Below are 27,803 nucleotides of genomic sequence, written 5' to 3' on the forward strand. Positions count from 1 at the left end.
AAAGATAATTTATCAGTATCCATTTCGCATCCCAGAAAACTGAATCCTACGCCTTTTCGGCCAACCGTACTGCTTTTACTTTCTTTGGTGTTGGTGAATCAACATGTTTCCAATGCTTTGACTGTTCTTTGTCTCTGGGGTATAGTAGTGGACCCAAGCTTTATCTGTGATCACCAAATGGCGCAGAACATCTTTTTGGTTGCTCTTAAAACGGGCCAAATATTTTTCGGAAATTTACACTCTGATGCGTCCGTGATTCTGCATCTAGAGTTACGGTACTCATTTAGTAGATTATTTTCTTTTATTAAATTCAACTGTTAAATGTGATATGCCCATTCATGACATCCCTGCAGCTTCAGCGATCTGTCACAATTTCAGTCGGTGTTTCTTCAAAGCCATTTTATGTAATTTTGCTATAAATTCTGTGGTAGTGGCACATTTTGGCTGACCTATACGAGGATTATCATCAAAGCTGCTCCGACCAAATTGAAACACGTTTGATCCCTTGATAACGGTTGAATTTGAAGGAGCACAGTCCCTCAGAGTGTTCTGAAGGTCGGCATGAATTTCGTTTCCTTTTTCACCTTTCTTTCCGAAATATTAAATCACAGCTCGGAACTAAATGTTTCCCATCTTCACACATCACTTGTCGGGAAAAACGAGTAATTTTGCACCACAGATTCAGCGCCAGAGCACTGGCGCGTTACTCGCGGGGAAATCGTTTCGCTAGTGATGATATCTGGTGGTGTTTCCGAGAACCTGTCGAACTAACTTCCCATTAATCGAGAGATGGAGGGTAGAATTGGAGACATTGATTGACTACACGTGATGAGAGGGAAATATAGTAGAAATAACCGGGGTGAGATTCATTTATATTTAAAATCATGCAAAGCAAATTAGCGGGTATACTAGTTCAGGTAGACGTAGTAATAATTAAGATATAATGGCAAAGAACGCCGATAATGGAGGGTATCAATGTCATATTATAACTAGTAGAAATAAAGGCAACCCCGATCAATCAAGGGGTAATGTTGGGATATGGGCCAACAAGTAGTAATAAGTGGAAAAAGGTGCCTTGTTTTATGATCAGATAGATGAAATTATTTTAATTTACCTGAAATAAATCCTTGATAGTGATCGAATGTCATGACAGGCGTAGGATGAGATGGAAGTGAGAAAAGAGAGCACGAATTAGTTGGAGGTTTGGTTTTGGGAAGGAAATGTTGAAATTCGGATTAATAGCTTGATGTATATCAAATTGTTAGAGTTAAATAAAACGTAACCGGTGTAACTATTCATTTTTATATTGTGATGAAGGACGTTGGCATAGGATTAGAAGCTTTGAAAAATAGTTTTTCAGAAGGAATCGTTCCAAAAGAGTTTTGGTAACCCAAATGACCATCTCCGTAAGTAAAGATGTAATCAAATAACCTGTGAAAACTTTCAATATAGGGCATCGCATTCTATTTCTCAGAAACCTGGTCATAGGGGCAGGAGGGATAGTAAGAGTAGCTTAAATCCTTTTGTGATCGAAAAGTTGAGAAGAATGAAGTAATAAAGTTATAATATTATGTCCTTTAAGTCTGTCACTTAATTGATGGAAGTGTTTAAAAATAAATATAACTTGCATTTTATATTACTTAATAAATATTTATTAAATTATAATATATTTACTTACATTATATATTCATATTTTAAATTACTAATGCTTAAATGTTAGTTATGATTTGGCTCTTATAAATTTCAGTATTTTTAGTTATTGGAATCTCCATTTTGCCAGAAATTTGGACAAGTCATTTGTGTCAAACTATATTGAAATTATTTCCCTCATGTTAGAGATAGCGTAAATATCAATAAATAGTGTAATGATAGGTTTATACCTCCCTTTAATTACGTTATTGTTAATGATGAATATCATGAGTTTTTCTATACTCAGAGTTAGCAAGGCGGCATTCTTCAGCCCAAATGCGGAAAATTCAAATCTATCGATTATCTGTCCTTGAGGAATATAAAAGATTTGTGAGTGGAATTCGCCTAACAGTTTATAGAAATGATGTGGTTCAATTTAATTATCATTTGGTCGCACAAAATTTTTCATAATTTTTTGTGGATTGTTTTATTTTTTAATAAGTACAACTATTCATCAATCGTATTATAAATATATTCGTTTGGTTTTATACACACTTGCCATTTAATGTTTCATGTTTTGTATTTTATCTTTAAAGTAATCGTAAACAAAATAGAAATGTAGTTGATCAATGGAATAAAAATTGAAAAAAGATCGAGTGTAAAACATATAATAAAAATGTTTGGAACAATTAATAAAATGACACATGGTTTAAGCGAATACTTCAAAATAATATCAATTAAAAATTCATAATGTCATCACTGGCCAGCTAGAAAATCTATCTGGGAATGAAGGCAGGGCCCACAAGGGCCATTGGCCTATGCTGAATCAATTGAAGAGAAAAATTGGTTAGCTGACATTTAATTAATTTTGACCCAGAATATTTTTGCGATACATCATTTTGGGATAATTTTCCCGGTTCAATTAAAAAAAATACCTTAGCAATATCCTCGGTAATTTTTACAATTCCATTTATCCTCAAAACTCTCTCGTGACCTATTTCATTTGAATATAAAATAAAATTGCAATGTATCTTATGAATATCAACACATGAGATTGGAACACGTTTTAAAATGGGAATTAGAAACAAATGGCTGGATTTGGCTAGCCTGAGTTTTTTAACTTTATCCTTATTTTAACTTTATTTACTATATCGTTGTCAAACGATGGAATATTTTATTCCGTAAAGTTATGCCATGGAACCATTTCAAATTACAAAAGGTATGAAGTAAAATTGCAGGTTATATTTCGTTCTAGCACCTGTATAAATTTTTCCTCTGGTTTTAGTTTCCAAAATAAGAGGTAATTCATTTAAAAAATTTTTCTGAAGTGGTTTCATAATAACGACGAACGATTTTTTTTATTTGAATCTTTGAAATCTGAGAAATATTGTAGGTAAACTTTAAAAATGTTGCAGTTCATTAAATTTTGATTATTCTAGAGTGATTGAGATATATTGGTGGTTCATGGGGATTTTCAACTTCATCATACATGTATATTTCAATAAAGAATGAGAAGGAAGCAAGATGGAAAACATTAATAGTTTAAGATTTTCCCTAAGTATTTTGTTGCAAACCGACATAGTTATACATTTAAATGAACAAGTGGCAATTAAGAAAGTGCCAGAAACGTTAACTTACCACTTTCCTCCGATGGGGATGTCTCGTAAAAAAGCCTATAACCCTGGATCACTCCGTGCGTCAGGTCCTGAGTTGGTGGCTGCCAACTAATTTGAAGTGAGTCTGGGGAAAGTGGTGTGCACCTTACAGATCTTGGAGCTACTTCTGGTACTGGAAGGATGACAAGAAAAAAAGCATTATTTTCACATAAAGGATAAAACTACAAATCCGATAAATGCAGCAATCGTAACTCCAGGAATGGCAATTTTAAAAAATTAGGAAGTTATGAGATGAAAGAGAGATTAAATTAAATTAAATTAAATTATATTAAATTAGATTAAATTAGATTAAATGAATATCATAAGAAAATTAATTGTGCAGATAAAGTCATTGGAGATGCTTATGGCTAGCAAATGTTAAGCAATCATCAATCATTCACTTTCTTCGTCTTAGTTTCCAAGGTATTGAAATAAATAATGGATGATTAATAATTAAGATAATGCGGGACATTTATTCAGAGTTCATTCCTTGCCAGTCATTTTTCAATAGAATGGTTTGAGGCGTCACTTTGTGGAAGCGATTCATTTCAGAAAATAAATACTTGGTTATTTCACACATATTTTTTATTAAACACGACCCAGGTTTCGACTTACAAATCTGATGATAACATTTTAAGTAGAGACCCGGGTCGTGTTTAATAAAAAATATATGTAGAATAACCAAGTATTTATTTTCTGAAAAGCAGTCATTTTTAATGAACGATCGCAATTTTGGCTCCCAATTTGCCTTGAAAGAAATGATACATTTACTCACCAATTAATTTTATTTTATTGGAATTATTTGCCTGTTAGTAAACATACGCAAGCATTGTTCACCATGTATATAATTTTTTATTTGTATTTATGATGCTATATGTAAAATATTGTTTTGTATAAAAATTGATTAATTTGTAAATTTGATACTTCACTTACTTCGTGTTTTGTCTATTTTCTAAATCCATTGCCATTGAAAGTGTAACATTTTGATTTCGGTAAAGTATATTAATTAATTTTCAAATTGATTGCAGCTTTATGACTATGGTAAGATAACTCACTAATATGGAAATTAAGCATCCTTAACCCTCGTAGCCATGCGTACGAGCAACTCGTAAGTTCCTCTATACGATAACAAATATGGATATCATCAAACCTAACGTAGCTTCTTCCCTTTCTACGAACATAATAATTGATTTCAACAGTAGTAGTAGTTTTTAGGGGAGGCGATCGACAACTGAGGTCATTTGCGCCATAGGGGATGGACAGGAAAGGATGAAGGGTGGAGAGAAACCCGGCGTCGGCATTAGCCTACTCTTTACGAAAGGCGCCAAGGGGTCCGAAGTTTAACGTCTCATCCGACGGACGGCGTACTCACTCAAAGTGCACCCCAAGTAGGGATCGAGATACCTCTGAAAAATATTCAACAACGCCGCGATTTGAACCCGCGCCCTCTTGGTGGGAAGCCAGTTAGTCACGCACCATCTCAATCCCCCATTTTAACAGTCATAAAGTGTTGAATAACTAGAACTGAAATACAGATGATATGAATATTTTCACCTTACCAATAAAGACCTACGGACATTAAACTCTAATACGTAGTTCAATTCATTTTAATTTCTGGACTTCAAAATACAAAAGGCCTTAAATTTGGATCTCTCCATTTGTCATAAAAATCCCAAACATATACTGCACTCATTTGGCCTCAAACATTTTTCTATTATTAAATTTACGCCATATTTTTTCTTCATATTTAATGGAATGTAATTAATCATCCACTTAAATAGTGCACTGACATTTGCTAACAACGAGGGTTTATCAAATGTCATTTTAATAGAAGTTTTCAGCTTGCAGTACCTACATATGAATATTCCTGCTTAAAGCGACCAAAGGCAATTAAAAGATGTTGATGTTTGCAAGCTATTTCAGAGTGCTAATGGAATAGACTTATTACATAATTTTTATTTCAAATTTGATCAATGGGTTCACAAAATTAAAATAAATTAACTAAGTTAAAGCAGTGAGATGTTATTTCCAAATTTTTGATGATTAATGACCGAATACTTAGCAAAATTCATCAGAAAACGAAGAAATGCAAGGAGATAATGAGCATTTAATACAAGCAATATAAAGAACTTTGGCTAATTAAATGGTAACACCTTCACTCTATTCTCTACAACTTCTCTCTCTCTTCAGTCTCTACTCAATTAGGAAGATTCTCTCACTTACCTTATCATAGTCTCAATTTTTATTAACAAAGATGCCAGATTATCACAATATTGCAATGATTTTTCCTGCAGTCCTTACACCATTCCACGCTCTCGCCGAGAGCTCTGTATCCCTCACGTGATTAATTCATTCATTACCTGATCATTGCACTTTCCTCCGATTTCTTTCAAAAAGTTCTTTTCGGCCTAAGAGTACTCTCTCGTCAATACATGGGATTAATTTATATTATTTTAAGGATTCTCCTATTGTATATATTGCCATAAAAGAATGCAGCAAAATGGATACTCGTAAAGACGTGCCCCGTTCAATTTGGTAAAATGTTCTTTTTGTTATTTGGCTCGAGTGTATCATTAATTAAGTACGCGAAACAATTACAATCCCTTTTCAATTTGCATAAAATAAATCTAAAATTTGTTATGTCCCCAGTTGTCACCCGTGAATAAACACCATACTAGTATACCTCAAAATATATTTGAACAAGAACCACATACTATAATACACGTAAGTTATTTACAAACCACAACCATTTGATATTAATGACCATGTAGAGATTATTTAGTATTAATTAAAGTAAATACTGCCAAAACTATTACCAGTTGTTCGGAATATACTCTCCTGCGTGCTACGGAAAATTATAATTTTTGCTACTTTTGCTTGTCCACATCAAGGAAATTAATTTTAAGGTCATTTTTAAAATTCAATTATTCATCAGTAATAATCATCAACCATATATAAGCAACATGTCAGACAAAAATGTCCTTCCAAGAGACTTTTACAATATTAGTCCTTGATGACAGGATTATGTTTCCAATTAAATGTAAAAAAGGGTTGTAAATAGTGTTAATATTATTCCAGGAAATAAATCTAAACCTACAGACTACAAATAGAGAGGTAGAAATAAGCCTGAAAGACTTAGTGAGATATAGGATGCGGTGGTGTACATTAAGGTCAAACTATCATAAAACCTTAGAGTAGGTAAATAAGGTATGAATATCTGTCAAGCAGTATTAAGAAAGCTAGAGTCATAGATAATGAGTGGTATGGAAATACTTTTAAACATTTAGATTTGATATTGAGTTAGCTACATCACATCATGAGAAAGTACCGAGAGTTTCGGAGCCTTTGCAGAAGACGTAAGTATCGAATTGATTGCGATAGCAAGAAAATCTTCTAATCCCTCCAATAACGTATTAAAAGTAAAACGCTATTAACTAGTACAAACTTCATATTTTAAATAGACTTTCTTGTATGGGAAACGTAAAAAGCACAAAGCTGACAGTTGCGACTTTATCTTTTAGAAAAATCCAAATTATCTGAGTTAAACGCTGTCATAGAGGGGAATAAGACTACCACTGATTATATTTCAAAATTTTACTAGACCAGACCACAGGGAAAAGTTGAGAGGAATTGACTACCAATCCATAAAACGAATCATTTTTCCCAAACACTATTCAAGGCAATAGCAGTAGGAAGCATAATTTACGACAAATCAAATAAAATTTCTGTAACAGCTGGCGAACCAAACCCCTACCATACGCATTGTAGCGGCTTTCAGAAGGATATTTTGAAGCCCATGCATCAAAAAATGTTTGCTCATCATGCATGCATGCTTTGATGGTTTTAGTTTTCTGGGATGAGAAATGGATTCCACCGATAAATTATCTTCCCACTGGTCAAACAATTACTGGACAATATAACGGTAACACGTGGACGAGCTATAGCAACGGAAAATAGTCGTTTATTGCTATTTTATTCCAAGAATATTTGAAATTAATATCGTATAGAAATGATACTTGACCGATTTCGGCACGATAGAAACGAGTATAATAATTTGAAATGAGTTTTAAATATTTTCGCGCGAAGTACATTGTTTTTGCTAAGAGTCCCCGATAAGAAAGTGATTAAATAATTGTTGTGAAATGCCGTCTATCGATTGGAGTTAAGCTCTGAACTGATCCAGAGTAATACAAACTATCGAAATAAGCGTATTTCAGTTGAATATAAACAAATATATTTCAACAAAATATGTTTTGGATCGTTTCTATTTTTCTATTTTATTCACAAAAAAGATTCACTTCCTTTCCTCCGCATATTATCTCCGTTTATCTAAAGAAATTCCTTTTCTCACACTAATCCTTCTCTTGTTTTTTGTATCTTCCCATATTTTTCCGCACTCTTCCAGTTTTCGCTGTAGCTGTCTATCTCATTTCATTATGAGCAATCACTTATTGATTATCACAAAACTTCATGTTGTAGTATCTCTTCCTTGATATTATCAATGTTTGTTGTTAATATCAGTACCATCATCTCAAAGATTCCCGTAACCTATATCGCTTGCTCTGCTAACAATTAAAAATAATGAAGCCTATTTATAAACATTATATTTTGTGCTTACCAATGTCTATACTTGGCGTGCACTACACCAGGCACCAAATCTCTCCGAGTGGTTCCCAAAATCTCTTTATTTTCATGCCAATTTTTGTCGGTAACACTTTCGGTACATGCGAACTATTTCACCCACTAAGACAAATATCTGCTCTAAATTAAAGCTCAGAATGCCTGGGCCTAGTGGAACTCATTACTCGTATCTTTCAGTATTTCCTACTGTAACCCTAGTGTAACGTACAGTTCTACAGATAGCGTAACTAAAACTAAAAGCTAGTTTATTCATGCATTTTTATTTATTATCAATTTCCATTATATAATGTGAATTTATTTCCCATTGAGTAGATCCCAATTCAATCTTAATAGTCTTTGCCAAAACATATCTCTTTATTATTGCCTTAAAACGTCTTTCCAATAATATAAAAAAATACTCATATATGATTAAAAAGGTATTAAAGCTATAGGATTTTATTTTAACAGTTTTATGCTACGACCATTTACTTGTGCATCAGTGTCTCGTGTTCTTGAGACTGACCCACCAAATAATAAAATAAACTTTGGAAAAAACCTACAAATATATGATGCAATTAAATTAAACTCACTGTTTTTTGATGATAAATTAAGAACTGAATCCGTGCCTGTCCATTTTCACTTAAAACTCATCAGCCTAATCTTACGACGTAGGAAATACATGGACACAAACATAGATGTAGCTCATGGGCGCTGTTCAGTCAGACCGTCGATCTGTCCATTGAATACGTGCCACTGTCTTTGAGGTACAACCAAATGTTCAATGTACTCATTTTCATACTTTAGAAGTTACTTTGGGAAAACAAACTTTCCATGCAAACTAAGGATGAATGGTAAAACATGATGTCATAATAGCTAAAATATTAAGATGCATCGATGTGAACGTTGTTACATTTAATGGGTGAAATGAATGTGAAAAATTACTAAATCCATTCCAAAAAAAGTTACTAACGGCTATGGAATATCCCATTTATAACAAGTGCGATTACTATGTGTCACAGTTATTTATTTTTGATTCTGTGGTGTGTGCTATATATTAATATTTGGCACATATCGTCATCATTTATTGCGATATTATTTATGATACTGCGTAACGCAGGTATATATAAAATATTACGCCACTGACGGAACGGACTCGATACTCTCCACAAATTTCTATTAATCCATGCGACCAAACTGGCGTTGACGGATCTATAGTTGTATATATATTTTTGTATATTACACCATACAAGAAACTCGTGTCACTTACGGTTAATGGCCGGGCGTTGCAGAAATTATGTACATTGTGTTGTCAAATATACGCAAGCCAATTTAACAAGAAGCCTTAATCCGGAAAAAAACTGATGGTATTTAAATTACGCGCCTCAAGAGTAAGTGAATCGTAAAGAGATTCAAAAATACCCTTGCATGGATCGAGAGATAGAGGCATTTATTTGGGCGAAATTTAGGCCAAACGGTCCCTTCTTCGCCTTTATAAAGACCTGTATCTATCTATCTATGTTAGTGACTTGTGTATTGTTGCACCTCCCTTCGATTCATTTACACTTGAGCAACGTGATTTAAATGCCATCAGGTTTTTTAGCATACGACTGCATGAAGAAAGTGTTAGCTAAATTATTCTTTTTAGTATCATAAATATTTATGATTTAAATTCCCAAATCCTTTAAAAATGAGCTTAGTTAAAAAAATGTTTGATCAAGCCAATGTATTTGGGCTTTAAAGCAATAACATCACAGAAATAATTAAACTTGTTTGCAGATTTTCCTGTAGCTGAACTATTGAATTTAACATTTATGCAGCAGTGGTAGAACGGTGACACTTTAATTGGCGGGTCTAATCGAAAAAAAGAAATGCTATGAATAGCCTGCTTGAAATTGGCATTTCGCTTAGTAACCTGGTGAGAAGTATGAAACATTCCTACAAAAATGACACCTAAAATAGTTGTGGCTCCCGAGAAAATTGATAGTTCCAAAAGAACTCGTGAAAGTCGTGAATAAAATTTAGGATTCCTTATACCTGGCATCGAAGGCTACCCTTACTATTATTGGTCATTGGTTGATGGTTGGTCATTACTGTGCTCATCATGACCTTTGGGACGAACCTCCACATAAACGATAGGTAAGACATCTCTATGAGTGATAAACAATGGTATTTAGTATAACTTTTCTGAATTTGTTTAAACGAAGCCATTCTTTAATTTAATATGCAATATTATGCTCTCTCTACCAAAAGCTAAAAATGTAGTGCAAATATATGTCTGTTCAAAATGTATCACGACTTTTGTGTTTTTTCTAAAATTATTTATTTATTCGTGAACTTTTGTCCCCTTCAAAATTTTCACAATAATATTTTATGCACTTGTGCCAACTTTTTCTCCAAACCTGGAAGCACTTTAAAAAATTAAAAATAAAATCTTGTTCAAGTCCTCCTTCGATGCAGTTTTTATCTTGCCTATTGTAGTGTAGCATCGTCCTTGCATGGACCTCTTCAGTTTCGGGAACAAGAAAAAGTCACTCGGGGCCGAATCTGGGGAATGCGGTGGCTGTGGCATGATTGATGTGTTGGTTTAGGCCAAAAAATCTCGCGCATGCAACGATGTGTTATCAGGGGCGTTGTCCTGGTGGAAAAGCCAATTTTTGTTTTTCCACAAATCCGGGCGTCTGTGGCGGATTGCTTCCCGAAAATTGAGCATAACTTGCAGGTAATATTCTTTATTTTACTTACTCTGGCAAGAACTCATGATGCACCACGTCCCCGCAATCGAAGAAAACTGTGATCAAAGTTTTCACATTCGACCGACACTTTTTCCGGTCTTGGCTAATGCTGCAGCTTCCATTAAGATGATTGAGCTTTAGTTTCTGCGTCATAACCATTAGCCCATGATTTGGTACCAGCTATGACCCTCTGGAGCAAGTTTTGGTCGTCACGGACTGAGTCCAACACCGCATTTGTAATGTTGATGCATTGCTGTTTTTGGTCGAAATTGAGCAATTTTGGTACGAATTTCGCGGCGACCCGTGTCATGCCCAAATCATTGGTAAAAATCGAACGGTATACGAGCCAATCGATATGTTTAGGTCCTCAGAAACTTCTTTAACGATGATTCGACGATTGGCAAATACTTTTTTCTTCACTTCAACAATGTTTTCGTCTGTTGTTAACGTGTTCGGGCGTCCGCCACGCTCTTCGTCGTTCACATTTTCTCGGCCCTATGAGAACATTTTTTACCACCGATAAACGTTTCTTCGGTCCAAGGTAACTTCCTCATATGCCACAGTCAATATTTGGAATGTGTGCGCATACTTAATTTCGTTTTTCGCACAAAATTTGATACAGATTCTTTGATCCATTTTTTGGATCAGGCAAAAATCGAAGACCAAAAAACGAAGCCAAAAAACGCCCCAGCAAAATAGCTGTCAAAAATTAACTGAATATTCGAAATGGCCAAACATTTCAGCAAAAGGAGAGACATAAATACCATACATAACGCCACAAAAAAATCAAATAAACGTTACCCATTCAAAATTCAAAATATTTTTTAGACATACCTCGTATATAGATAAAAAAATGGAAATGTACCTTAAACAAAACCTCGGATATGATTCGGTTATGCAATCAGAACAGTCGAATTCAATGCTACTTTAAGTATTTTCATTGCCTTTCGGCAGTGTTACAACATTTCTGGCCACGTATATTCTGTCATTAGGCTCATTATGTCTGCCTCCAAAAGAAAATACGCGGCAGCCTCCCTTATGTCTATCATGCGATGCGATAGTTAGCATTTAACATTCTGCTATGTCTTACGAGAGTGCCAAAATTTGCGAAAAACATTCAAAAGGGTTTTTATAAAATGGTATTATTTATCCTGTTGCACCATGTCGTATACAATAAGATGTTTTCTTCAGCTAAAATATGAATGCATTCATGGGAAAGCCCAAAAGTACCCGGCCTGACCTAGAGATAGCGGTAGTTGTTTAAAAAATATCACTGTATTAGAAAGTACGCAATCTATAAAGCATATGCTTTAAGTTTGAAGACGCTACGTTGTTTAGTATTTGTTTGGCAGCCATCAATAATGAACGTTTTCTGTAAATTTCTGAAAATTGAGAAAATTGGTCATCGTTATGTGATACGAAACTTTCATTTGAAAGGTCTCAGCCAATATGAAAGCTGAACTGGATCCTACTCTGGGTGAGTCTGCTCCTTCGTTAACGAAAGTAAAATAGTAGGTGGCAGAGTTTAAACCAGGCCGAACGAGTTGTCAAGATGAGCATCGCATTGGACTTCCAAGAGAGGTGACGACTCCAGAAACGATGTAGAAAATATACAAAGTGATACTGTATGATCGTCGACTGAAAGTGATCCATCGAGCTAGGACGACATTTTAGGCATTTCAAAAAGTTCGCTTTATCGCATATTAACTGAAAATGTTTACATGAGAGAGCTGTGTGCAAGATAGGTACTCACACTCGAGTAAAACCAGTGTCAAGAAGATGCTTCAATTGAGTTTTTAGCGAAGTTTCAAGCAACAAAGAATAATTTTTGCGCCGTTTAGTAACCATGGGTGAAAATTGGGCCAAAAGCCCAATTCACACCTGCGCCAAAAGAGCAATCAAAACAATTGATTCAAAAGGGAGAACCGCCTCCAAAGAAGGCGAAGGCCGTTTAAACTGCAGGCAAGGTCATGTTGTCGATGTTTTGGTTTACGTGTGGGATAGTTTTCATTGACTTTCTTGAAAAAGGATAAAATATCAACGGCGAGTATTATGCGAACTTTTTACAACGTTTGAGCGAAGAAATCAAGCAAAAGCAGCCGCATTTGGCCAAGAAGAAAGTGTTCTTTCATTTCCATGAATTAAACTTTTAGTCACCACCTCATGCACCCTATTCGCCAGATTTAGCCCCTTCGGATTATTTTCTGCTTGAAGAAATGACTCGGTGGCCCAAGATTTTCCAACCGTGAAGAAGTGATGTCGGCTGTTAATGGCTACTTTGAGGACCATCACAGTTCTTACTATAGAACGCGTATCGAACTTAATGATCGCTGGGAAAAGTGTATAGAGCGGAAAGGAGGTTATGCTGAAAAATAAGTACATTTTTTTCCAAATTTTTGTGTTTTTTTTTGTTGGATCAAGTACTTCTGAGATTACCCTCGTACTTGATATTCATTCCGTATGGATTAATAGAAAAAGTGTGAACATACTAAAGAAATTACAAGATAGTGAGAAATACAAATAAAAATATGAAGGATAAACTGAGAGAGTAAAAATGGTTTTACTTAGAATAAGTGCAAATAAATAAGAAAGAGAATGGATATGAGTAATATAGTGTTCAAGGCTGTCGAATATAATTTTAGAGGAAGGAAAGAGTACTGAGATGACATAATGATAGTGAGATAATAATTAGTAGTTAGATAATAATACTGAATAAGGAGAAGAGAGGATTATCGCCAAGATCGTTGCTCGTGAGAAGGTGCAGGTAATAAATAAGTACAGAAATACTCCAGCCATGCATTCATGCATGTCAATGCAGGGTAGCTTTGATAACAGACGAGTAAGGCGGTGAATTTAGCATCAATTCTCCAACTGAACGAGAAGAATGAATGCTGTGAGATTATCGTACTTGAAGAACATGTAAAATTTGTTACGTGTTCTATGGTCGCCGAATGAGGACGGAGTGGGCAGAGAAAATTGAGCCATTACATACGATAGCGTATGGTTTGGTTATTAATAGCGTTGTCAACATATTACTTTCTCCAGTGAGTCTTGTTATGTCTCGCCAATGATAAGAATAGCATTAAATAATTCAGTGTGGCATAATGATTCAGTAGGTCACGGTAGTCCAGGGTGTAGTGCGTTTGACTTCTGACCGGAGGGCCCCGGGTTCAGCACCTGCAACTCCACCCAAGGTATGCGATTTTTCGGGTGCCATATCTTCCTGGGAAACCATAAACGGCACAGGGTCAGGAAGCGGAACCCTGATGTGTGAATTTCACACGCCGTCTGGGTTACTGCTGTGAACTCTACCATCACCTATTACCTTCGGGTTGATTTCTGTGTTCTTGATTTTTTTATATTTTATCGGTCATATCTACGGAAAAATGTTACGCTATGATTTTTTAAGGCCTTATTAAGGATATATATCCAAATTACAGCGTATTTTTAGTCATTATAAACTACCTGAATATTAGAAAAACTTTTTCTAACCTGGAAACATGCATTCAGCATTCCCTCTTTAAAACAAAACGGGCCAGCGCAGACAGATTTAAATGAGACCGTATTCAAAAGTCCCACAGAGCAATATTTACCAGGCTAACAAGATTTTATACATAGTTGCGTGTGATTTTCAGTAAATGGAAACGATGATAAAGAATCTTTAATTATTCAGCCCCGCATATGTTCAAGTCTGACGTAACTAACTTCATTTATATACCTAACAGGAACATAAAACTTTTTTCAAAGAAAATTGAAATCATATTACATTGTTATTATTCTAAAATTTCGCTATCTTTATTGAAAGGTGTATTTTTGTGTTGCACTATATTCATAAACTGAACAAACAGCCAAGAGTTTCACTATGTTGGTTCAATATTTGTCAAATTCTATTTAAATTAGCTTCGGTTATTACATTATTATTTAAAGAAATTCTATCTAATCACCTTGATTTTGTTGAAAATCCATATCATTACACTGAAATCAGATACACCAAGTCTTACAAATATATAGGCACGCAGACAGAGAATTTGCAAATCATCAAACTGTTCTCATTTGCCTCAAAATATAAAGTTTGAAATTAAATAAGTGTGGATTAATAGCTTATAAAGCAAATAAGGTTTTCAAAATAAAATGAAAATGTAAATATAATTTAACAAAAAAGACAAAATTAGATTGAAGAGGTTTTACTTGATCGGTTTCTTAGGGTGTCTCAAAATTTACATACCCGCTGACTTGTGGAATTATACTACATGAAGCGAATGTTTCCTTGTCTATAGAGCAAATAAATTTTTGGCGACAGAGGAATATTACAAATAATAGAATGTATAATAATCGGTTTATATATCAAAACCCATCCTAGTTGTAAAGCTGGTTCTTTCCATTATGAGTATTCCATTGAAAATCAAAATATGTAAACTGTATGAGAGGAAAAGAACGATAGCTATGAAATTGGCAAATAAAAGTATAAAATTTTATATGAAGATAAAGTGACGTTTTTGGAAGAAAACTTCAAACCCTAAAATAGAGATAGTCTTTTGAAAAGAAATGAAATGGAATTAAGCAAAGCCTCCTTGGCTAGAGATAAATTCTCGAACAGAATCTAAGGACATAAAAAATGGAAAAATGAGACAGAATTGGCAGAAAACAAAATTATGGAAAGGTGGGATAGTTAAAAAAAAGGGAAATGTAACAGTTCTGTGCATTGGGAAGGCGATTTAGGTAAAAGAGGCAAGAAAAGAGAGTGCAAATTAATAAATCTCATTAAAATTGAAGAATGGCAACAAGGAACAATATAGAAATTGAAAACAGGATATGGGTACAGGAGATGAGTAAAATAATAATTGAAATAACTAGAGATTTTGAAAGCTGTTTCCTCGAGTGGAGACAAAAAATAATCAATCCGGAAGATTAATAGATATCTGAGGGAAATTTAAGAGATTCATGGCTAATTAGAAAAGTATTAGAATTAGCTAGAGCTAACCTTAAGATTGGTAAGGCGGTGAGTTCTCAACAATCCTAGCTAAGGAAAAATGTCACCAAATAATGTGTACAAAGTTGCATTGCCGAAGTTAGTATTCAATAGGACCTATGGAAAAGAGGAGTAGTCAGATGAATAATTAGAGGTAGTTGTATAACCCTATCTAAAAAGGCAATGCTTCAAGCTGTATGGAGTTCCTGAAAATTATTTTCATAGCTCATCCTATGAAATGGGTTCCCAGGATAAATTTTAGAAGTAAATAAAAGTATATTATGATAAGTATAAAGTATATTAACCATAAACACAGTATTTAACCCGAAGGTCGGTTTGGTAGGTGACTGTATAGTTCAGCCTATCATTTATCCAAAAATTCACGCAGGTTATTTGGAGCTGAGGATGCCCAGAGAGGCTTACCCGGGAGTCTAGTCAGGGCCCTGCGATCATTAGTCAAATTAGGGAAAGGTACAGTCCCGACTCTGCGGAGGCTTGCGATGCTGTGTAATCTTGTGTCTTGTGAAAACCTGTTGCCCAAGGCTGGATGAATGAACTGGCGAATCATAGCGATGAAGAAATCAGGCCCCTTTCTCTCACGAGTCATTCTCAAATTCGCGGTTTGAATTCTCGAAAAACAAATTTTCGGAATTCCAATATCACTTTCAAGTTCATGCAGAGTGGAACGATGATCTTCATTAATTGCAACTCGCACTCCTAAGATATTTTCCAGTACCATTGTGCCAGAATTTTGACCAGAACACAGGTCACTCAGCAGACGTATGGCCCACTTTAAACCACTTTATCTCTAAACCACTTGCATCACTCTTTTATTCGGCATTTTGCCCGATACTCGTCCCCAAAGCCCTTCTGTACCATTTCAAGAGCTTCCGCTCAACTCTTTATGAGTTTAAAGTGAAACTCGATGAAAATTCGTTGGTGGCATATCTACCGTCATTTTTAGTGAAAACAAAATCTGACGAACGCATAAAAGGCATTGTCAACAAGTACAGGCTGCGTGTGAATGAACCCTTCCCGTCGGTGACTGCGGAAGTTCGTGAGGAGTCACTGGCAACGCTCGTACCCCAAAGAGGTCACTCGAAATTACCGGATCAGAATCATGGATACAGGATTGATAGTTTTGAGACACACGTGGTAAATATTGGTTAATTACTTTTCATGTTTTTCATGTGGGGCATATGGAATGAATTACAGCAACTTACTGAGGGTCCTAAACAATTGCTGTAGAATGGGAGGTTAAATATTCACTTGGGTGTTTCAACTGGTAGATCGGTCATCAGATTGTTAGTTTAAATGCAAATAAGCCTTAAATATGCACCTCTAGAATGACCATACTATATTTTATAATAAGAACTTATGAAATTCCCTGCCATACTTTAAACGACGTCTGAACGACCGAGTTCACCGTTAAGTTCGCCAATAATTCTGACTGATCCATTATAGATGTTACTTTTTTCATAAAAATATGGTTTTATGTTAACTATTCAACAAGAGTTTTTCAAATGAATCAACCACGTTTTAATGCCAACTATGTGCACCGGCTGTGAGAATTGCAAGATACTTTCAGAGACGGCGGGCAAGAAAGTGCAGATTAAAATCTTAGAGATAACGTATTTTCTTTTAGAATAATTCCAGGTTAAGGCTCGATAAAACAATTCTCTGTGTTGTGCTTTCAGCTGACCAAATTTTACTGAAAGCACTCGGAATATTAATGTTCAAACAATGGTAGGTATGTCAGTCTTTCAGAACGTTAATTGACAATCTGCACCCGTATACTCTTGTGTTTAAATAAACTCAAGCTCTGCTCTGCTTTTTGGGTTCCTATGATTTATATAAAACATAGGTATTAAAAGATAAATTATCTCCCATTCAATCCATAATCCGTGAAATTTTACTCACCAAAGTGGCTCTGAATGGACAAACTTAATTCTCACCGGTAGAAAAGCACTTTAGGTTTGAACGAGTTGGACAATCCATGTGCAAAAGTAAGTTGACACATATTCTGTCTCAATTTATTTCATTTAGAGATAATAGTATGAGTAAAATTGGTAAAAATGATATTATTCAAATAAAGGTATCCAATATAATCAACTGATATAATTAACGCTATTATTGAGATTTATAAAAATTCCGAAAGCCATAAAAAATATTTTGCAAAACATTTTATTTCAAAATTATTCCTTCTGACGATGTCCATCTTTTCCATTACTTAGAATCCGTTCTCAGGACCTAGTCACATGTTAGGACTTGCTTAAACTTTTCTCAGGTAATAACATACGCGCAAAGAGGTGAATAGTAATGAGAAAGAGAGGTTATACCGCCTCCAGAATGTGCTACACCTTTTATAGCACAGGCTCAAATACATGCATAATTTTGTGTAAAAGGGTTTTGTAAAAAGTATCTGGAAAAGTTTCGGAAAAAAAGATTTAGTTCAAATATTGCTTATTTGACTCAAATTCTTCAAGGTAAATTCCTTGACCCTCGGCTCAATTTTTCCAGTGGTTTTTCCACGACTCGAAGGCCCCCTGGTAAACGGATTCCGGAAGTTCCACAAGGGTTCACGTTCAACCTTTTTGACAGCACTAAGGGTCATATGGTGGTGTCCTTTGAGGGAGAATTTCACTTTTGGAATAGAAAATAGCGTGTTGCTGCCAAGTCGGGGCTGTATGGATGTTGGGGAATCGAGGTGTCGCGTTGCGGAAGGCCATTGCAAGCAGACACTCGACTTTACTTTTGGTCGTCCGTCAAGATCTTCGTGACGAGTTTAGCGCAGATCTTTCGCATCGCCAAATTTTCAGTAATAATGGTGTACGCTGTCAACTTATCAAGACCAATACGATCTGTTGTCATGCGCAGACTTAACTGACGGCCTGAATGCAGAGCTTCAGTTGCACGTTGTCGTCGGTTCTTGACGTCGTCGGCCGTTCAGTGCGGGGCTCATCCTCCACACTCTCTCGGCCATCTATTAAGACCTTGTGCCACTTTAAAACTAAAGGACGAATCATATACAATGTCTCCGTACCCGATTTCAACAGTCCAACACAAAATTTGATTTACTGGAGTTCAAACTTATTCTGTATTTTGCGCTTGCACCAAATCACTCGATAGGGGCCCACTAAAGACACCATATAGCCTAAATGAACGTTCAAAGGTAAATGGCACTTTGCATGCTATGAAGGTCAGGCCCCCCACCTCCGAGCCTGCGCCTTGCGAGCTCGCTGCGACGTACACCCACGTCAGGAAAAAATTGTTCCCGATACTTTTTATACAAACCTTGTATGTATATGCCCACAATATTCTTATAATATGGCTTAATTGATTGATTTTAGAGTGATTGCTAGGGAGTTTGACTTGATTCCCCAGGTAACGGAAAGGGAGGAATATATTTTGCGGCGTGAGAAGAAACGTGCAGTGTCTGACGATTTCCAGACTCAAGCTTTCTTTAACTATGTCAATAGAAGCGTGAGATGTGGTCTTTTAAATGACTTGATGAGGAGTTTTCATTTAAGAAACAAAATTTATGATTGATCTGACATCACTATTATGTTTGTAAAAACTACCAGCTATTGTGAATTATTTTGTGAGCAAATTTCTTTTTTTTTTGAGAGTAAACAATTGGAAGAAGAGCTTTGAGCCATTTCCTTTCTTTATTAATGAATTTTTAGATATATATAAATGTATATAAAATTCTACCTCAAACTCGGTAAATCCTTCACGGAAATTTTTGGTTTTACTACCAAAGCTTATTGTAAGGATGCTATAAAACGTGCCGAGTGTTAAAAATGGTTTACCCGGTTCAAAAAGGGACGGCGATCATTGAAAAAGGATGACCGTTCGGAAAGACCATCAACTTCGATGACCCCCACATCAAGAACCGGAAAGATCTCTTTCGTGCAAAAGGAGGTTAGCCAGGAAACTTGCAGATGAGTGGGCCATCTCGATTGGTACGTGCTATGAAATCCTCACTTAAAAATTGAGGATGCATCAAGTCGCCGCCAAAAAACAGCAGTTCAAAAACAACATCGCGTTAAAGTCTGTTGGGAACGGGACGATCAAGCAGAAGAGGCTGAATACTTCTTGTCTACGATCATAACAGGAAAACAATCATTGGTTAATGGATATGATAATGAAGCTAAAGTGCAAACTTCACAATGGATTGGTGAAAAATCCCTACGCCCAAAACGGCTCGACAAGTTCACTCGATTTTCAAGGTCATGTTGACTATTTTTTCGATTCAAAGGGAATTGTGCATCATGAATACCTACTTAAAGGCCAGTCGGTCAACACGGAGTAGTACCTGGGGTTATGAAATGCCTGAGAGAGAGAATCGGGTGCAAACGGCCCGAACTTTGGTCGACCGGTGAGTGGTTTATTAACCACGACAAGACACCGGCTCATTTTATTCACATAACTCTTGAGTTTTTAGCATAAAAACAATACCGCTGTCCTTCCCACCAACCATACATACCAGACCTGGCCTCATGAGACTATTTCTGTCATCCAAACTAAAAACGGCGCTCATAGGAAAAATATTTGCCACCATTAAAAAGGTTCATTGATTAAACAGAAAAATTTGATGCAAATGCTTATGAGTATTCCGAAAAAAGCGTTCCAGGACTATTTCAAAAAGTGGAAACACCGGTAGGATAATTGCACACGTTTGGGAGGAGACTACTTTGATGGGATCCTGGCCAAAAACTTGACAGTGAAGTATTTTTTGAAAAAAATAAAGTTCAAGAACTTTATATAAAATTTGCATGATCAGTTCATTCCGTCAAACGAAAAACATAGATAGGGAAGTTTATAAAAAGCTATTTAAGCGGTAAGGGGTTACAATGGTATTATATATATATATATATATATATATATATATATATATATATATATATATAAATATATATATATATATGTATATATATATATAAATATATACATATAAACCATAATCACTGTAATCAACCCGAAGGTCGGTTTGGTAGGTGATGATAGAGTTCACCAGTTTTACTAAGCCCAGTGGCATTTGAAATTCACACATCAGGGTAAGGGGGGCAGTTCCTTACCCATATAAATAGTATGTATATATGTGTGTAAATAGATATAATTAAATCTGATATATTGCAATGGTTTAAGCACTTTCATCGCATTATGATATTCAAATACCTGAATTCACATTGTTGCTGTGAAAAGTTGGAAGAAGTTATCTGATATTAACGGCTCGCTCGCTGCCGAGAAGAATTTCTCGAGGAAGTTCAAATACTTTTCCCAGCCCCGATACGTTCATTTTTCTCATCAAGTAAATCAGTTGACGTCAATGTCTAAACTTTTGGGAACCTAATTTGGATAGAGAACTGAAAATTATTCTATTGAAAGAAGAAAGTATGTCATTGAAGTACAATCACTCTCTTAACTATATACGTGTTAAAGCACGTATATACGTGTTACATTACAGGTGGTAATCTACAAAACAGTTTGTTTATTCTAATTTGGCTCCTAAGGCTGCGTTTTCGATGAAAGCGATGTTTAGCTAGGGCAGGTTACACCTTAATGGATAAATGGACATCCTTTTCCATGTTTTGTAGTTTTTTATGTGCATGCAATCATGCAATATGTACACGTAACTCTTCCTTAGCTTTTTAACTACCCAGTTCATGTTGAAATTTTGGGATGAACTTCCTTTTCAGTATAAAATGATTTTTGGCGGAAATCTTTGCGGGAATATTCTCGCGCACATCCTCACAACAATGAGGTTAGCATATTCGGCAAATTATCGGGTCGTGTCAAACTAATTCATCCCCTGAATAAATTAAAATTTAAAGACAGCTCGGAAAATGGGGCTATGATAACTTTCCCGGAGGCGATCATTGATAATCATTAATGCGATGATTTTTTAGTGAAAGCATTAAAAGTGAAGATTTAAAGTGGCATAGGGCACCCCAGTAACTAGCTGAAGTAATTGGCTCGAAATTTAGGGAGCTAGGTACTCTTCATACGAATGTCATTGAAGACGAATACTACCTTGATCAAAAATTTCCCGGAATTTATTCAGAAAATTAAAAATACAAGTTTATTCATCTAAATCTATATTGTCCCCTTCAAAGTAATCCCCATCGACTGCAACACACTTATGCCAGCGCTTGATCCAATCCTCGAAACATTTTTTATATTCGGTTTTCGGTATGTCCATCAGTGCTTCCTGCGATTTTTCCATTACTTCCTCTCGGCTGCTAAAACGCGTTCCCCGTAATGGTTTTTTAACTCGATTGAACAGAAAGAAGTCACAGGGAGCCAAATCAGGTGAATTCGGTGGCTGTTGGATGGTATTTGTTGCATTTTTCGTCAAAAAATTACGAATAATGATAGCACTGTGCGACGGTGCGTTATCATGGTGCAAAATCCACGAGTTTTCTGCCCACATTTCTGGTCTCTTTCGGCGAATTGCTTCACGCAAACGTCTCATAACGCCCAAATATTACTCTTTGTTTACTGTCTGGCCTTCTGGCAAAAATTCATGATGCACTACACCGTTGTAATCCATGAAAACCGTCAGCATTGCCTTCTTTTTTGACTGAAAACGACGTGGTTTTTTTGGTCTCGGCTCATTTGGTGAACGCCATTCACTTGCCTGATGTCTGGATTGCGTGTCGTACTCATAAACCCACGTCTCGTCTCCAGTAATGATCCTTTTGATGAATGTGGGATCGGATTCAGCCTCGCAAATCATGTCTTTTGCGACGTCAACACGGTCTCTTTTTTGCATGAAATTGAGGTCTTTTGTCACCAGCTTTGCTGCTACACGACGGAAACCCAAATCATTAACCACAATGTCTTGGGCGGATCCATAGGCAATGTTCAAGTCCTCCGCTATTTCTCTGATGGTTAATTTGCGGTTATTGACCAACATTTCTTTTACTTTATCAATTTTTTCACCGACTTTCGATGTCGATGGTCTGCCACTGCGTTCATCATCTTCGATTGACTCACGACCACTTCTGAACCGCTCGTGCCACTGGTAAACGACCGTTTTTTTAGAGAATCGTTGCCGAAACACTTTTCCAACATTTCCAACGTCCGTGCGCCACTAAATCCGTTTTTTACGCAAAATTTAATACAAGTTCGTTGTTGCAAATTTAAATCCATTTCTGAAATTGTAAAAAATCGCCAACACACACAGAGATAGATGTACTCTTGGCTACGTAACTTTTGCAAATGTCAAGTTATGACACTAAGATTTAAAGGGAATATCAACAACAGATGTACCAATTTAACAAAAAAAACAGAACTCAAATCGGAACGATGGGAGCGCCACACGGTGGTTATTCCGGGAACCTTTTATCAAGGTAGTAGTTTTAGGGCTGAGAAAATCTCGGTATTGAAGTATCCATCGGTAACATGTTCTGCAATGGAATACAAAATTAAAATCTTTGGACAAATTTTTCAAGATATGAGGTTTTGATTATTTTGATTTTCTTGCCGATTACAATAATTTGACACTTTTAATATTGTGACTTAAATTACCCAAATTTCAGGAAAAATGAACAGAACTCAGGCTGACTTCATAGAACGATATAATGGCGAGATTTTGCACTTAAATGACTACGATGCTCGAGGATACCGGTATGTGCTCTTTAGCTACAAATGGTATTGCGGAAATTGTCCTAGAATCAATGGAAATTTTCATTGAAATTAAGTTTAACTCAGTCAAATTGTTATAACTGTATATTCAACTTCAACTTCTGACCTCAAAGTTTTCCCGAAAAGCGTTGGATTCACTCTGCACCAGCATTAACATGTATTTATTAACTAATAAAGAACAAAAACCATTGCCGTCAAATAAAACTCTCATAGTATAAGTGTAGTTTACATACTGTAGCTCTGAATTATATTTCAATATATCATTACAAAAAAGATTTAAAGATAACTAGTGATGACGTGTAGCGGTATTGGAGTATAGCTATTTTCAACTCCAACGCTCTTAGCTAAGAACATATTTTAAGTGCCGTGTCCTCCTAAATTTAAATATTTCCCAAACCAACTGAGGGCCATTGTGCCTTTATATGTCACCGCGTTCGACTAGCCTTAAATCTCGCAAAACTATTCGAGAGTCTTTCAAACATATTTCCCTTTGCATCGCAAGCAGCCAGAGTCAATCAATCGAACTTTTCCACGAAAACCACGTCAGGCAGGAAAAGTGGAAGGCAAGAAGTGTTGGGGAGGCGAGAGGAAGCGTGGGAGAGGAAATAGGGGAGGAGGAGGAGGAGGGGGTGGGGAAGTATTGATGGGGGGAATGCGGTTAGGGGTGGTCGAGGGGGGAGGAGACGAGAGAGAGTGAGCGGGGGCAAATGACGACTTATTATCGCCACTGAGAAATTCCTCGAAAATTTTCTCGTTATATCAGACTCGATTGGAGAAGTAGCTTTCATATTTCTTCTTTGCCTCGGGCCACCGAGTCCCTTTGAGAGAGGAGTCTCTCGTCTTTTCCAACCCACACCACACCACTGTGACTCGTTCCACCTCCCCGCCGCCTTCCCCACACCAACCCAACAACTTCCCCTCCCCCTTCCCCTTCAAATCCGCTCACCGAGTGCCTCTGATGAAGCACTCCTGCCACGACCGCTTCCACCCATGCCATCCCCCGCAACGCTCCCCCCCCCGCCCCCGACAAGAGAGCGCAATATCCAGCAGCCCGCAACACGGCCGCCACCACCACCACCACTCCTGATCGATCGTCCGCCCCCACACCCTTCGTGGCATCCCACCCGCCCCCTTCGCCCCCCCCGCGCCCCTCTCAGTCCCCGCTTACTATCCTCCCTCCACTCTCCCAAATTAATAGGGCCAAGTCAAACACGGCGGCCGAGTTTGCAATGCTGATTTGCGTCACCGGATTCACTCTCTGAAGGACACACTCTCGAAGAAGACGTCATAAAATTACTGACAGAGGAGGTAGGCGAGCGCACGCCCCCTACCTTCAAACATCCCTCCCTCTACGTTCAACCCAAGCCCGCGATCCCACCCAAGCTTACCCTTCCCCCCTCAACTCCCCTCTCCCCCCCCGATCATGTTGCCTTCCGCTTTTATTCTCGTTCCGTGGCGAAGCGAAAGGGGAATTGCGGGAGTTTGGAGACGGGTTACTACTGATGATGGGGTAGATTTTCACGAAAGATTTTTCAGCTTGGAGAGGGTAAGAGGGGGGGGGTTAGGCGTAAGAGGGGGGTGAAGAGTGAGTTTGTGTAGGTTGAGAGAGGAGCATTGGGAGGGGGGGTTGGTAGAAAAGCGGTTGAGGGAGAGAGTGGCAATTCCTTCATCGATTTTTTCGTTTCAATTTCAATCCGCGCTCTTCTTGACGATCTCTCTCCCTCTCTCTCCGTCCACGTACGCGCCCTCACTTGCTCTCCGTAGCCGCCTCTTCCGCGGATTTTTTCATTTCCTCCCGCTTGTCCGAACCCCTTTCCCGAGCCCGCCCCTTCCCCGAGGCCCCAGTCGCTGCCGCCGAGGGAGAAAAGAAGCGTTATCCCGCGGCAATTAAACCTTTCGAGGGAAGTTCTGGAGAACTGCTTCATTAATTGCGGAATACTTGTTGATATAATTTGATAAAATATCAAATTGGACCTAATGTACTTTTAATCCTGTCAAAGAGCACAGCCTTGGGTTTATTTAATGGAAAAGTCTGCAATGGAGCTAACTGAATTTCTTAAAAAGCGTCATTATTTCTTATTTTTAAGTCTCCTGTAAGTTCCGATCTTATCGCAGTTATTGCTATGGCTTTATTTTTTTTCTAGCCTTTGTGGCATATGTATCCAGTGGCGTGCATTCAAATCCTTTTAAATTATGTCGCTAATTATTGCAATTATTTTTTGCGAATATTTTTTGTTGTGAAAGGTCTTTTAATAAAGCTGAGCCAGCATTTAAACTCGGACAGCTTGTAAGACAACGAGCATCAAAATATGAAGTAAATTCAAAACTTGTTATCATATATGCATTGCAATTAGCCCATTTTTTATCAATAATCTGAAAGGAGAATATGAAAAACCATGAATTCCAGAAGATAGTCAATGGTAACTAGAATTCTTTCATTTTTTCTGAAGATTTTTCCAACTTATGGTTATATTATAATAAGAAAAGTATGATTTAGTATTATTTAATTGCAACAATCAAGCACATCAGCGCTTTTATGACCAAGCTTTTTTTCCGCATTTTATCTTAATTTATTGAGAACTCGAGATTTGAAGCATCCACATCCTTCCTCCTTATGTCAAACTTGATACCGCTTTGCCGAGATAATTGTTGACTTTTCAAATAAATATTAAAGCATCACCTTTTTTTTAATGGTTACACAATGTAGAAACATTATTGAACATTAACGTGAAATTCCGGATTGGTAACGATAGAAACCATAAACCCTAAATGATCAAAAAAAGAGTAGAAATATAAAATTTAACAGTAATAAAAAAGATAACAAAACACTAAAAGTGGTCCATGAGATAAAATTTTATGCAATCATCTAATCTCACTAACAATGCATGATTTATAGAGGCGTCAATAATGGAAAAACAATGTAAAAATGGCAAATCTTATATTTTAATCAAAGATTATGAAAGTATTAACCGGAGATCACCTCCTAAGACGAACAAAGGAAATATTTGCTAAACAAAAAAATAAAGTTAAACAAAGACCATGGACATTAATGGTATAAGGACCTCCGAAAACTATGCTCAACCACGATAAATTGTTGATATGCAAATTTTTCATGGCGTGGAAACATGGTCATAGTAGCAAGATGATACGCGTAGAATGGAAACTCAATTGTTTATAACAGTTTCAGTATTAGAGTGTTCTTGGGGGGATGATCATATTAACTAACTTCTTAATATCTTATTCATATGAATATCCTAATGAGTGCTATGCTTTGATAATTTTTGGGTAAACGAAAAAGAACTTATGTTAGAACATCAATAGAATTATAAATAGTAATTCATTGATAACCGAAGCGAATATGTAACCCGACCCATGGTTGTAATCATCGAAGTTTACATATTCTTGAATGTTATAATGAACATCATGCCTTTTAGGAGATTCATAATCTTACACTTTAGAATGTCAAAACAACTGGTTAACGACAGCTTTCTTCATCATGAGTCAGCTTTCTTCAAACTTAAATTCATATTCCACTGTTCTACGTCCGTACCTCCAGAATCATCACCATGGTATATTTTCCTTATACCCCTAACGACATTGATAGGCCTCTAAAAATCTTATATCTCTTTTGGAATTTTTTCTGGGGTTTAGAGCTTAATTTCCTCCCACGGGAGACGGGGGAAAGCAGAGGTCATTAGCTTATCTTGAGGGGTGAAGCGGGAAGGGGGGTGAGGACTGGAGGGGCGTGGACGGAGAGGTGGGGAGTGCCTTGGAGGCCTCGGCCGAGGCCTTCCCCTAACGCACTCCTCCCCCTGCAATTGCACGAAAACTGAGTCCCGAAGGAATTCATTGTGCTCGTTGCCTTCTGCACTCGGTAACGCCACTGGTTTCGGATTGACTCAGAGAAGTACGCCGAAATGCCTTACTTTTTGCCCTTGGGAAAAAGCCTGCTTTTCCTGTCAAGTTTTTCGGCGTTTCTCGTCGTTTGTGTGAGTGTGTTTACCTTGCTAAAACTTTTCAAGAATTTCATGGCAAATTTACTTAACCTTGATAAATTTCGTTCATATCCTAAAACTACACATTTTTTTTATCCTACACCTTCAATATCCTGTAAATTTTCGTTGAAATTCAAGTTAATTTCTGCATGAAGGAGAACTGTGTAGCATTCATCGAAGGTAATGGTACTTTCCTGCGAAAACTAACGTAGATATCCTGAAACATTGTTGTTTCAACCAAACTATTAAAGCCTTCCGTCGAATCGGTTCGCTTTTCTTGCCCAAGGCATTCCGAGCGATGGATGAAGTTGGGAGTTATTTATCTAGTTGCACAAGAATGGAAAAAAAGTGACAGCTTAGGGCTAATATACGCTCAAGTGGCTGTTTGTCGCAATGAAATTTGACGGCAATAGAGCTAATTAAAACACCAGCATCAATGTAACCTTTGATGATGGCGTTTAATATTTTTTTCGGGTTTGGCGAGTGACGACGTTGTCACTCGATAAATTCAGAGAGACAAACCAAATTAATGGAAAATTTTCCTCCAAAA

At 36.8% G+C, this 27,803-nt stretch overlaps 1 protein-coding gene across 1 annotated transcript in view; it reads right to left on the reverse strand.

Moving 5' to 3' along the window:
• Positions 1-27,803, reverse strand: part of LOC139685698 (cell adhesion molecule Dscam2-like) — a 523,226-nt gene that overhangs the window by 124,596 nt on the left and 370,827 nt on the right. Inside the window, exon 20 of the mRNA XM_071582700.1 lies at positions 3,268-3,417. Coding sequence (XP_071438801.1) covers positions 3,268-3,417 — 150 coding nt within the window. The remainder of the gene's footprint in view (positions 1-3,267; positions 3,418-27,803) is intronic.

Source organism: Hetaerina americana, unplaced genomic scaffold, assembly GCF_022747635.1.
Source record: "Hetaerina americana unplaced genomic scaffold, ioHetAmer1.1.p SCAF_12, whole genome shotgun sequence".
In the NCBI taxonomy this organism is placed as follows: Eukaryota; Metazoa; Arthropoda; class Insecta; order Odonata; family Calopterygidae; genus Hetaerina; species Hetaerina americana.